Raw genomic sequence first — 13,887 nt, 5'->3', positions numbered from 1 at the left:
CCAGAACACACGGACTGGAATCCCCCGGACTGGAGGACACCGGACTAGAACATTGGACTGGAATCCCCCGGACTGGAACACACTGGACTGGTCCGAACAGCTTCACCTGCGCTTAGCTACTAAGCCCCCCAGGAGTTGAGCTCCTGGGTTCGAGTAGCTGGCAGGACTTACTGGATACCGGATGACACAGGGACCAGGACTGGAAACAGAAGTACTCCTAAACCTAAACTGATCTAAGTGTTCCCAAGCCCTAAACCAGCAGGAGTGTTCCTAACAGTAAACTGACAAAAGGACTTCCTAAGCCCTATACTAACCAGGAGCTCCTAAGCCCTGCTCAAGAAGGGGACTTCCTAAGCCCTAAACTAACCGAGCAGGGAACTAAATACACAAGCTAACACAGGTGCTACTAAGCACCAAGCTACAAGCAGTGCTCTACAACTCTAAACTAACTAAGGTGCTCATATGCACCAAACAACCAAAAGAGCTCCTAGCACTAAAAGGGAAGACAGGGAAGGCACAAGGAAAAAGCAGGAAAGCAAACACACGCTAGCAAAGGAGCTTCCTAAACCCCCACGCTACAGCAGTGCACCACCGCACTAACCTAACCCAGGTTCCACTAAGCACCAAGCTACTGACGTACTTCTCACAGCGAACTGAAGTGCCTCTAACAGCACCAAACCCAGAAGTACTTCTAACAGCAAACTGAAGTGCTTTCTACAGCACCCAAAACCCAAACAGCAAAGACTGCAATGCTCCCAATAGCACAAACACCAGAAGTACTTCTAACAGCAAAATCTGTAGTGTTCCCAACAACACCAAACCCTGAAGTACTTCTAACAGTAACAGAGCTTCCAAAGCCCTACACACAGCAATGCTTCCAAACCAAGAGGGAAAAGCAGGGGAACCACTAGGGAAAAGCAGGAAAGCTAAACACACAAACACCAGTGCACACTGCACTAACACTAACCTGGACCTTAGCAAAAGCAAGCAGGGAAACTAGACACAAAGTCAGAAGTGCACACTGCACCACCCTACCTAAAGCAAACACCACCGTTGCAAAGGCTCTGAAGGAAACAACACCACTTCCTTATCAAGGCCCTCCTTGATGATATCACACTCCCTAGCCCCAGGCAACAGCACACTGACCCAGAGAGGCCCAACCCACACCAATGCAAAACTGTGAAGCACTTGAAGCCAGTACACCCAAAGAGAAGTAGAGCTAACTCAGTCCACCCACACAGCTGTGGTAAAGTGAAACAATTAGAGTCATGCTGCTGGAAGCTGCCAGCACAGAGAGAGAGAACCAGCTGCTCAGAAAGGACAAACAAAAGAAACAGAAGCCAGCTAAGCTGACCACCAGGAAAAAGGTACGTTTGAGGGGTTCTAACCCCAATCATAACAGGTACCCTTTCCGGATCAGATAGCTATACTAGAAACCTCACAGGCAGGTGACTGCAGCAGAAAAACAACCAAAATGCTTCAGGCAGCAGCAGCAATGTTGTACAAAGTTTGGAAGAGGGATTACAGAGTGGTGGCTACATGAAAAAAATACCAAACCAGTAGTAGCACTATTTCCAATAAGGATATAGTCCAATCTGTATTTAACTTGCCCAATTTGATGCAGCCAACTACAAAATTAATCATGTAGGAAGAATAAACCCTAGTTTCACAGTGCTAACGTCACCTCCCGAGAAAAGGATCTAGGCATCACCATGGACAATAAATTTACATCTTCTGCTCAGTGTGTAGTGGCAGCCTCTTGTTTAGACTACTGCAATCTGCTTCTTGCTGGCCTCCCACTTAGTCACCTCTCCCCTCTCCAGTCGGTTCAAAACTCTGCTGCCTGTCTCGTCTTCCGCCAGGGTCGCTTTACTCATACTACCCCTCTCCTCAAGACCCTTCACTGGCTTCCTATCCGTTTTCGCATCCTGTTCAAACTTCTTCTACTAACCTATAAATGTACTCACTCTGCTGCTCCCCAGAATCTCTCCACACTCGTCCTTCCCTACACCCCTTCCCGTGCACTCCGCTCCATGGATAAATCCTTCTTATCTGTTCCCTTCTCCACTACTGCCAACTCCAGACTTCGCGCCTTCTGTCTCGCTGCACCCTACGCCTGGAATAAACTTCCTGAGCCCCTACGTCTTGCCCCATCCTTGGCCACCTTTAAATCTAGACTGAAAGCCCACCTCTTTAACATTGCTTTTGACTCGTAACCACTCGCCTCCACCTACCCTCCTCTCTTCCTTCCCGTTCACATTAATTGATTTGCTTTGCTTACTTTATTTATTTTTTGTCTATTAGATTGTAAGCTCTTTGAGCAGGGACTGTCTTTCTTCTATGTTTGTGCAGCGCTGCGTATGCCTTGTAGCGCTAAAGAAATGCTAAATAGTAGTAGTAGTAAGTTATAAAGCAGTACATTTAAAAGAATTAAGAGAAAAGTACTTTTTCACTCAGTGCACAGTTAAGCTCTGGAACTCACTGCCAGATATCATAAAAGCAGTTAGTATAGCAGGGTTTAACAAAAAAAAATAAAGCTTGGATTCCAGGAGGAAAAATTCATTAACCATTATTAAGGTAGATCAGGGGAAAGCCATTGCTTACCCCTTGGATACATGGCATGGAAACTAATCTACTTGAATAAAAAGTTTATTGATCAATCTACAGACTCGACACGCCCATGTTTCGGCCAAAGGGCCTGCCTCAGGAGTCTTAAATGCTGCCAGTGTTAAAGTCTAAACTCAGGATTCTAGGTTGAGATCAATCCATGTCGGTAATGTTTCTTGGCAGGAAGATGAAAAACCGCCGTTGTAAGTTAAACTGAAATACAAAAGTGGTGAACTATTGATTCTCTGGACTAGCACAAACAAAGTCTCTGGACTTTTGTCAAGTCTGTAGATTGATCAATAAACTCTTTATTCAAGAGCATTGACTAAATTTCATCCTTTAGTAACTTTCACTGTTTCCTGTGTGACTACTCTACTCTTTGCCTGGAAATCCACGCTTTGAGGGGTAGCTGGAGAACTCACCATTCCTCCCCTGGAAAAAGCCCTCGAACACCACAAAGTTGTTCACCTAGTGAAACAAATAAAAAAGCTGGGTGACTATGGGAAGGGGCAGGATTTACAGGTGGGTAGGGGGGGCTTCAGCTGCCTTTGGCACTCACCTGAGGGATGGTGGACCTGAGGTTGTAATGCTTCCGCAGAAAGGACAGCAGCTTTTCTGAGGGTCGATCCACAGCCAGCTGTGATGGGTGCAGGCGTTCTTGCTGGTATCCAAGAGACACAGACAGACAGAAAGACAAGGTGAATGGTAACAGCAGATGCCAAAAAGGGATAGACAAAGATACTAATAAGTATACGTTGGAAGAAAGGCAGGAGAGGAGAGATATGATAAGAGACATTTAAATACTTCCATGCTATAAATACTTTGGAGGCAAGTCTCTTTCAATTGAAAGGAAGCTCTGGAATGAAGGGGCATAGGGTGAAGGTAAAATGAGATAGATTCAGCAGAAATTTAAGGAAATACTTCTTTACAGAAAGGGTGGTGGATGTGTGGAGTGGCAGATGAAGACTGTACCTGAACTCAGAAAATAGTGGGACAAGCATGCAAGAGATGGTGTGGAAGGGCAGGCCAGATAGGCCATATGGTCTTTACTGTTATTTTTGGGAGACAGCGAAGGTGACACAATGAAACAATGATGCTGTATGATCTAGAAGATTTACTGAACAGCACTACAACTCGACTCAGCCGAGTTACATCAGAGGAGGGCAGGACACAGTGAGGGAAGGCCCACCGAGATGATCTGCCACTTTCACACAGAAGGCGCTGCGCTGCCGATTTCGAGATTTTTTTTTTTAATTAAGATGGTCGGATGGCAGACAGAAGGGAGCTGAGGGTAGGTAGGTGGAGGCTGGGGACTGTGGCGCCGGTGGCCTGGGAGCAGGAGAGGGTGAGAGACCCTGGCGCCTGGCCCTCCTTGGAGTCCCGGGCCCAGGGAATTCTGCCCCCCTGCCCCCCCCCTCTCGGCGGCCCTGACTACAACTCCCTGATGAGAGCCAGCCAGAGTACAGAGGTAGACCAAATGCGATGATTCCCATAACAAGAGCCAAAGACCATATACAAATAGTCCTAGATGCAGGCCAACTGGATATGAATTCGAAAGCCGCAGGTGATGAGTCCCTCGCAAGGGCTGGCATCTGTAACAAGGCACTGGGTACCTGTAGCATGTACTGGAAGAGCTCCTTCCCATAACCGTGCCGCTGCAAGGCTTCGTGGATATAGAAGTCCAGCACACACAGTGGTTCCATCTCATTATGCGCCCCGTGGCGATCCTGCAAGAGAGAGGAGGGGGAGGGAGCTCTTAGTGGCCATAAAGAAAGGAACAACTGTGACCCCAGGCAAAGATATCATCGCCCTCTCCTGCTCCTCTCCTCTCAACATATTTTTTCTCCGTGAATCTCAGCCACCGGGACTGCCTTACTCCTCATCCCCCACTTCTCCATGCCTGGTCTCCATGAGGGTGAACTCCCAGTCACAGAACTGCTGCAGTTCCTCCCTTCCCCCTGCCTGGTCTCCACTACACAGACTGCTGTGCTCTCCCCTTCCCCAGACACACCACCACGGCCCTGTGACTCTCCTTGAGCTACAGGAAGCAACCTACCAGCACGAAGAGCTTTTTGCAGCCCACCTTGAGGAAACCAATCACTGTGCCTTTTCCAGCACTGCAAGGGAGAGAGAATATTATCAGAGCAAATTACATAGCCAACACAGAACTCTTTAACTGTGTAAAGGAAGTAATTTTGCAGCCTTAAACACACAAATGAACAGGAGGGAAACGGCCACCCGAGTGTGACACCCCCGAGGTTGTAAGAGACCCCCACGGGCCTCAGCCTCCATCAACAGGCAAAAATGTCGGATGCACAGCCAAAATCTAAAACCCTACACAGAGGGACCCTCTGCTAAGCCTTAAAATAAGCAACCGAATAAAAATAAACCACAGAAGAAAGCAAGGAATGAGACTGAAGGGCTCACCACCTTCCACCTGCTGGAGACTGAGAATACTGGATCTTTCTCTAGCTGGAAACAGCTCTTATTGGCTCTCTAGAGTCAGAAGTTCTCAGTCTCCACGTGCTGGAAAGAGCGCACAACCCATCAGTCACATTCTGGGCCAGTCCGGAGGTACGCTAAGGAATGAACGTTTGTATATAACTAGGAGGTGGTCCACGTTAAAAGTGTGTTTTAAGTCATTCACCCCCCCCCACCCCCCATGCACAGCAACTCACACGAATCCAAATAAACTTGAGTGGCCTTTATACTGATACACCTGTGCTCTATCATCTTCAAAGGAGGGGCAGAGAGGTCTGCTGGGAAACAGAAGAAACTCAAAGAAGCCTAAGGGGTGAAAACGGGAGCTCACTTCTTAGCACTGCAGTCCTTCAGGATGTATAGGCGATGATCACTTCCCTGCAGTCGTGAAGTGCTGGTGATGGGTGCGGACAAGTGCTGGGCCTAAAAAAAAAAAAAAAATCGAAGTTGTTCAAGTTACCGGCACAGTGCTCAGATTCTCGCACACACATGCTGCCCCACTGCAGCACAGGTATGACACAAGCAGCAGCAGTGCAAGCTTCGCACACATACACACACACACTAAGCCACCGCAGAAAAGATCCAGCGAGGACAGCAGCCATGCAGGCTTCCCACACACACACAACACAACCGCACAGCAGGTGCAGCGAAGTGAGCAGCAGTGCTATAGTCGGAAGCTGAGGTTCAACAAGTCCAAACCTGAGCCAGTTATCTTAATCAATTTAAGAGAGACTTTTGGTCTTTCAGGCTGAGCCATGCTACCTTGGCAGAGGCCTTGCCCATCTCATCAAGGATCACCGTGATCTGACGTTGAAAGTCCACCCTGTTGGGGGAAAACACATAGGTCAGTCAGAGAAATTACACAGCAGCTGGCCTACAGAGCCTTGAGGCCTGCACACCCAGATCCTAATCACAAGGCTGCTACCAATTCTCCCTATGTGATGTGAGAGCACAGCTCCGATCTCACTGCCCCTGACTCATATGGGGTAACCCTCAACGAAATCACCTAACCACCTGATTAAAAGCTTGTTGGAACTGGGAAACTAATCGGATACATTAACATCTTAAGGTAATGTGATGTATTGAGAATGATATCAGTAGGGCTTTCAAACATCAATACAACATTGAAAACATTGGTACAGGTTTTATTTACTTCACAGCTAGACTACTGTAATAGTTTGCATTTGGGCTCCACAGATAAATCTCCCTGCCACTTGTAGTCTAAGAAAGAGTCTATTATGAATTCCCCCACCCCCCCTACCCCCGGTAATATTGTTCTTTTGTTACGTGCATTGTTAGCCCAGTACATGCAGGCTAGAAGACACAGATGGAATGGAATGTTAAGGCAGAAGTGGGCAACCATGGTCCTCGAGGGCTACGACCCAGCTGGGTTTTCCAGGATTTCCCCAATTAATATGTATGAGGTCGATTTGCATGCACGCTTTCATTGTACGCAAATCAATCTCATGCATATTCACTGTGGAAATCCTGAATAGGTTGTGGCACTCGAGGACCACGGCTGCCCAGCCCTGTGTTAAGGGATAAGAGCTCCTCTCATTTGAGGGATTATTTACTTAGGGGCCTGTTTACCAAAGGGTCGCTACGTGACAACCTGGAACTACTGCTGGTCCAATGTGGCCGCCGCCGGTAGTTCTGCCTCGAGAGCACTATTTCTGGCACTACAGAAAATAATTCCGGAATTTCTAGTGTGGCGCTAACCCAGCAGTAGTCAGCCCTAGATACCGCCAGGTTACTACGGGAGTCCTTAAGGCAGTAAGTACTTCCCCCCCCCCCCCCTGCATGATCACATGGTAAGAATAATCTTACCTTAAGGCCATGTCTTTTTACCTGCTACCACAGCACCCTTTTTACCACAGCTTGGTAAAAGTACCCCTTAGTTAGTTAGGATTTATTTATTGCCTTTTGAAGAAATTCACTCAAAGCGGTGTACACCAAGAATCAGGGGCGTAGCTACTGGGGGGGGGGGCACGAGGGCTTGGGCCCCCGCAAATTTTGTCCAGGCCTCTGGTTTGGCTGGCGGGGGTCCCCAACCCCCACCAGCCAAAGCTTTCTTCAGCGCCGGTCTCCGGCGCAGCCACATTCGCTGCCCTGCTCTTCCTTCTTCTTGCTCCTCCTTCGGGAGTGTCAGCATGCAGAGGAGGAGCAAAAAGAAAGAAGAGCAGGGCAGCGAATGCGGCTGCACCAGAGACTGGCACTGACGAAGGCTTCGGCTGGTGGAGGTTGGGGACCCCCACCAGCAAAGGTATTTGTTTTTGCGGGGAGAGCAACGAGGCAGTGAGGGGAAGCGGCAAGGAGGTGAGGCAAGGCGGGGGGGGGGGGGGGCGAGCAGCACTCAAAATGTGCCCCCAACCTCGGGCTCTGGCTATGCTCCTGCCGAGAATAAGCCAAACATAGGCAACAGACAATTACAGCAGCAAACATATACAAATTTCAATATACATATGGCATAGTGGGCCAGATTAATATAAGGCACTTAAAACATCTGCATGGTAAACGCTTCCGCCTAAGCATATTCTATAAGTTGTGCCTAGATTTAGGTGCAGTATATAGAATATGCTTAGTTGATATCCCAGTGCCTAAAATTACGCACCTCCATTTACATCAACTAAAACGTGGCGTAAATCCCTGCACATAGATTTACACAAACTGGGCCATATTCTATAACTACTCGCGTAAATTTTGGAATGCCCACTAAACACCCCTTTTGAACTGTGCATATTAGAATTTAGGCACAGTTCATTACAGAATACGCTTAGCGAGTTGTGTGCATAAATTCTAATTATTGCAAATTAGTACATAAGTGTCGCCATACTGGGACAGACCAAAGGTCCATCAAGCCCAGCATCCTGTTTCCAACAGTGGCCAATCCAGGTCACAAATACCCGTCAAGATCCCCAAAAAAGTTCAATACATTTTATGCTGCTTATCCCAGAAATAAGCAGTGGATTTTCCCAAGTCCATTTTATTAATGGCTTATGAACTTTTCTTTTAGGAAGCTATCCAAACCTTTTTTAAACCTCACTAAGCTAACTGCTTTTACCACATTCTCTGGCAATGAATTTGAGTTTAATTATACGTTGAGTGAAAAAAATATTTTCTCCAATTCGTTTTAAATTTACTACTCAGTAGCTTCATTGTGTGTCCCCTAGCCCTAGTATTTTTGGAAAGAGTAAACAAGCGATTCACGTCTACCCGTTCCACTCCACTCAGTATTTTATAGACTTCTATCAAGACGTAATGCAAGGTTTCACATTAGGAGTCACCAACCAGAAATAGGATCTAAGAAAGTAAATAGAATGTTAGGAATTATTAGGAAAGGAATGGAAAATAAAAACGAGGATGTTATAATGCCTTTGTATCGTTCCATGGTGCGACCGCACCTCAAATACTGTGTGCAATTCTGGTCACCACATCTCAAAAAAGATATAGTGGAATTAGAGAAGGGAGACAAAAATGATAAAGGGGATGGTACGACTTCCGAATGAGGAAAGGTTAAAGTGGCTAGAGCTCTTCAGCTTGGAGAAAAGACAACTGAGGGGAGATATGATAGAGGTTTATAAAATAATGAGTGGAGTGGAATGGGTAGACATGAACCGCTTGTTTACTCTTTACAAAAATACTAGGACTAGGGGGCATGCAACAAAGCTACAATTTAGTAAATTTAAAACGATTCAGAGAAAATATTGCTTCACTCAACATGTAATTCTGCAATTCTTTGCCAGGGAGTATAGTAAAAGCAGTTAGCTTAGCGGGATTTAACAAAAGGTTTGAATAGCTTCCCAAAAGTCCATAAGCCATTATTAAGATGGACTTGGTAAAATTCACTGCTTATTTCTAGGATAAGCAGCATAAAATGTATTGTATTGTTTTAGGATCTTGCCAGGTACTTGTGACCTGAATTGGCCACTGTTGGAAACAGGATACTGGGATTAATGGACCTTCGGTCTGTCCCAGTATGGCAATACTTATGTTCTTTTGTAACTTGTTCAAACCTTTTTTAAACTCACTGTAACCACATCCTCCTGCAACGAGTTCCTGAGCTTAACTATTCACAGAGTGAGCCTTTGGCGTAGAGAATTTGAGATAACTCTAACATTAGAGGTCATACAGTGGGGAACCAGCAACAAAAGTACCAACTCTCTTTTAAGACTTTTTGTTGTTTGTTGGGTCACCAGGGCCGACATTCCCAGTAATAATGCTACGCTGCTTCTCTCCTTACATCAAGAAGGTAAATCTTATCCCAGTTGTGCAAGTTGTGCATGCCATGATAACATCAAGACTGGATTACTGTAATACACTATACAAAGGTCTGACTGCAAAGGGCCTGCACCAGCTCCAATTGATTCAGAATGCTGCAAGCGATGTGACCACATCACACCATTTTTGCAAAATCAACCCTGACTACCAGTACAATACAGGGCTAAATTTAAAACTCTATGTCTGATCTTCAAGGCCCTTAAAGGAAATGCCCCTCCCCCGAGAACCTGAAGAATAGGATGATCCTCTACACACCTCCAAGAACACTAAGGTCCTTTCCAAGGACTATCACCATACCCTTTCCAAAAGACATTACACAATGTGATACCCGCAAATGAACCTTCTCCAGAGTAGCCCCCACACTCTGGAATGCATTGCCTGAAAGGCTCTGCTTAACACAAGACTATCTCTACTTCAGGAAGCAGGTGAAAGCTTGGCTCTTCAACCAAGCCTTTAATGGAACAAGTAATTAACTTGTTAGTCTCGCTCACACACACGCACACCCAAGGAGTGACATGGGCTGCACATACTGCAGCAGGACATGTTTATTCACTCCTACCCTAGTTGAGATAACATTTAATCATCTCTCTGACCTTATAGGCAACTTTCTTTAAATTAGTCCCCTTTTTTTATAACTCCTCTTACGCTCTTACATATCTATATGTTCCATCTTTGCTTATACCCTAAGCAGTCTATTAAAATCTTCTATTATGTATTGTGTTGACATTGTAAGTAATAACTATGCCATACTTTGTATTGTTATTTGAATATTTTTACTGCTGTAAATGTCTATTCCTTATGTTTGATTGATTTATTCTTACTGTATACTGCCTTGAATTCCTTCAAAAAGGCTGTAAATAAATCCTAATAAATAAATTAAATAAACAGGAATTTTCCATTTCAGTGGGCTAATGTGGGAACACGATACTTGGGGGTAGTGAATGATACATACCTGTAGCAGGTGTTCTCCGAGGACAGCAGGCTGATTGTTCTCACGACTGGGTAACGTCCGCGGCAGCCCCCACCAACCGGAAAAAGCTTCGCGGGACGGTCGGCACGCAGGGTACGCCCACCGCGCATGCGCGGCCGTCTTCCCGCCCGTGCGCGACCGCTCCCGCCAGTTGAATGACTAGCAAAAGAAGGATGAAACACACAACTCCAAAGGGGAGGAGGGAGGGTAGGTGAGAACAATCAGCCTGCTGTCCTCGGAGAACACCTGCTACAGGTATGTATCATTCACTTTCTCCGAGGACAAGCAGGCTGCTTGTTCTCACGACTGGGGTATCCCTAGCTCTCAGGCTCACTCAAAACAAGAACCCAGGTCAATTGAACCTCGCAACGGCGAGGGTACAACAGAAAATTGACCTACGAAGAACAACTAACTGAGAGTGCAGCCTGACCAGAATAAATTCGGGTCCTGGAGGGTGGAGTTGGATTTACACCCCAAACAGATTCTGCAGCACCGACTGCCCGAACCGACTGTCGCGTCGGGTATCCTGCTGGAGGCAGTAATGTGATGTGAATGTGTGGACAGATGACCACGTCGCAGCCTTGCAAATCTCTTCAATAGTGGCTGACTTCAAGTGGGCCACCGACGCTGCCATGGCTCTAACACTATGAGCCGTGACATGACCCTCAAGAGCCAGCCCAGTCTGGGCGTAAGTGAAGGAAATGCAATCTGCTAGCCAATTGGAGATGGTGCGTTTCCCGACAGCGACCCCTAGCCTGTTAGGGTCGAAAGAAATAAACAATTGGGCGGACTGTCTGTGGGGCTGTGTCCGCTCCAAGTAGAAGGCCAATGCTCTCTTGCAGTCCAATGTGTGCAACTGACGTTCAGCAGGGCGGGTATGCGGCCTGGGGAAAAATGTTGGCAAGACAATTGACTGGTTAAGATGGAACTCCGACACCACCTTCGGCAGGAACTTTGGGTGGGTGCGGAGCACTACTCTGTTATGATGAAATTTGGTATATGGAGCGTGAGCTACTAGGGCTTGAAGCTCACTGACCCTACGAGCTGAAGTAACTGCCACCAAGAAAATGACCTTCCAGGTCAAGTACTTCAGATGGCAGGTATTCAGTGGCTCAAAAGGAGGTTTCATCAGCTGGGTGAGGACGACGTTGAGATCCCATGACACTGTGGGAGGCTTGATAGGGGGCTTTGACAAGAGCAAGCCTCTCATGAATCGAACTACTAAAGGCTCTCCAGAGATGGCTTTACCTTCCACATGATAATGGTAAGCACTAATCGCACTAAGGTGATTCCTTACTGAGTTGGTCTTGAGACCAGACTCTGATAAGTGCAGAAGGTATTCAAGCAGGTTCTGTGCAGGACAAGAACGAGGTTCTAGGGCCTGGCTCTCACACCAAACGACAAACCTCCTCCACTTGAAAAAGTAACTCTTTTTAGTGGAATCCTTCCTAGAGGCAAGCAAGACACGGGAGACACCCTCAGACAGACCCAACGCAGCGAAGTCTACGCCCTCAACATCCAGGCCGTGAGAGCCAGGGATTGAAGGTTGGGGTGCAGCAACGCTCCGTCGTTCTGCGAGATGAGAGTCGGAAAACACTCCAATCTCCACGGTTCTTCGGAGGACAACTCCAGAAGAAGAGGAAACCAGATCTGACGAGGCCAAAAGGGCGCGATCAGAATCATGGTGCCACGGTCTTGCTTGAGCTTCAGTAAGGTCTTCCCCACCAAAGGTATGGGAGGATAAGCATACAGGAGGCCGGTCCCCCAATGAAGGAGAAAGGCATCTGACGCTAGCCTGCCGTGTGTCTGAAGTCTGGAACAGAACAGAGGCAGCTTGTGGTTGGTCCGAGAGGCGAAAAGGTCCACCGAGGGGGTGCCCCACTCTCGGAAGATCTTGCGTACCACTCTGGAATGGAGCGACCACTCGTGCGGTTGCATGACTCTGCTCAGTCTGTCGGCCAGACTGTTGTTTACGCCTGCCAGGTACGTGGCTTGGAGAAGCATGCCGAACCGGCACGCCCAACGCCACATCCCGACGGCTTCCTGACAGAGGGGGCGAGATCCGGTGCCCCCCTGCTTGTTGACGTAATACATTGCAACCTGATTGTCTGTCCGAATTTGGATAATTTGGTAGGACAGCCGATCTCTGAAAGCCTTCAGTGCGTTCCAGATAGCTCGGAGCTCCAGGAGGTTGATCTGCAGATCCTTTTCCTGGAGGGACCACAGACCCTGGGTGTGAAGCCCATCGACATGAGCTCCCCACCCAGGCGAGACGCATCCGCCGTCAGCACTTCGTGGGCTGCGGAATTTGGAATGGACGTCCCAGGGTCAAATTGGTCCGAATGGTCCACCAGAGCAGTGAAGTGCGGCAACTGGTGGAGAGGCGGATGACATCTTCTAGATTCCCGGTGGCTTGGAACCACTGGGAAGCTAGGGTCCATTGAGCAGATCTCATGTGAAGACGAGCCATGGGAGTCACATGAACTGTGGAGGCCATATGACCCAGAAGTCTCAACATCTGCCGAGCTGTGACCTGCTGAGACGCTCTGGTCTGCGAGGCCAGGGCCAGGAGATTGGTGGCCCTCGCTTCGGGAAGGTAGGCCTGAGCCGTCTGGGCATTCAGCAGAGCTCCTATGAATTCCAGAGACTGTGTTGGCTGGAGATGGGACTTTGGGTAATTTATCACAAACCCCAGCAGCTCCAGAAGTCGAGTAGTGCACTGCATAGACCGGAGGGCTCCCGCCTCCGAGGTGTTCTTGACCAGCCAATCGTCGAGATATGGGAACACGTGCACTCCCAGCTTGCGTAGGTAGGCCGCTACCACCACGAGGCACTTTGTAAACACTCGTGGGGCAGAGGCGAGCCCAAAGGGCAGCACACAATACTGAAAGTGCCGTGCGCCCAGGCGGAATCTGAGATACTGTCTGTGAGCTGGCAGTATCGGGATGTGAGTGTATGCGTCCTTTAAATCCAGGGAACATAGCCAATCGTTTTTCTGAATCATTGGCAGAAGGGTGCCCAAGGAAAGCATCCTGAACTTTTCTTTGACCAGGAATTTGTTCAGGCCTCTCAGGTCTAGGATGGGACGCATCCCCCCTGTTTTCTTTTCCACAAGGAAGTACCTGGAATAGAATCCCTGCCCTTCCTGCCCGGGTGGTACGGGCTCGACCGCATTGGCGCTGAGAAGGGCGGAGAGTTCCTCTGCAAGTACCTGCTTGTGATGGGAGCTGAAAGATTGGGCTCCCGGAGGACAATTTGGAGGCAGGGAGGCCAAATTCAGGGCGTATCCGCACCGCACTATTTGGAGAACCCACTGGTCGGAGGTTATGAGAGGCCACCTTTGGTGAAAAAATTTTAACCTCCCCCCGACCGGCAGATCGTCCGGTACGGACACTTTGAGGGCGGCTATGTTCCCGTGGATCCAGTCAAAAGCCCGTCCCCGGCTTTTGCTGTGGAGGCGCAGGGGGCTGCTTAGGCGCACGCTGTTGACGAGAACGAGCGCGCTGGGTCTGTCCCTGTGCCTGACGAGGCCTTCGGGCCGGCTGGTTGTA

At 48.2% G+C, this 13,887-nt stretch overlaps 1 protein-coding gene across 2 annotated transcripts in view; it reads right to left on the bottom strand.

The window, feature by feature from the left end:
* ATAT1 (alpha tubulin acetyltransferase 1) overlaps nt 1–13,887 on the bottom strand; it is a 32,367-nt gene that overhangs the window by 13,957 nt on the left and 4,523 nt on the right. For both annotated transcript variants that reach the window (XM_030195338.1, XM_030195340.1), the window contains exons 2-7: nt 5,851–5,911; nt 5,420–5,511; nt 4,664–4,724; nt 4,221–4,334; nt 3,167–3,268; nt 3,030–3,075 (exon numbers count right to left, since the gene is read on the bottom strand). In XM_030195338.1, coding sequence (XP_030051198.1) covers nt 3,030–3,075; nt 3,167–3,268; nt 4,221–4,334; nt 4,664–4,724; nt 5,420–5,511; nt 5,851–5,911 — 476 coding nt within the window. The remainder of the gene's footprint in view (nt 1–3,029; nt 3,076–3,166; nt 3,269–4,220; nt 4,335–4,663; nt 4,725–5,419; nt 5,512–5,850; nt 5,912–13,887) is intronic.

Source organism: Microcaecilia unicolor, chromosome 3 (genome assembly GCF_901765095.1).
Source record: "Microcaecilia unicolor chromosome 3, aMicUni1.1, whole genome shotgun sequence".
NCBI lineage: Eukaryota > Metazoa > Chordata > Amphibia > Gymnophiona > Siphonopidae > Microcaecilia > Microcaecilia unicolor.
The sequence above is the reverse complement of the archived record's forward strand: the minus strand, read 5'-3'. Positions and strand labels throughout refer to the sequence as shown.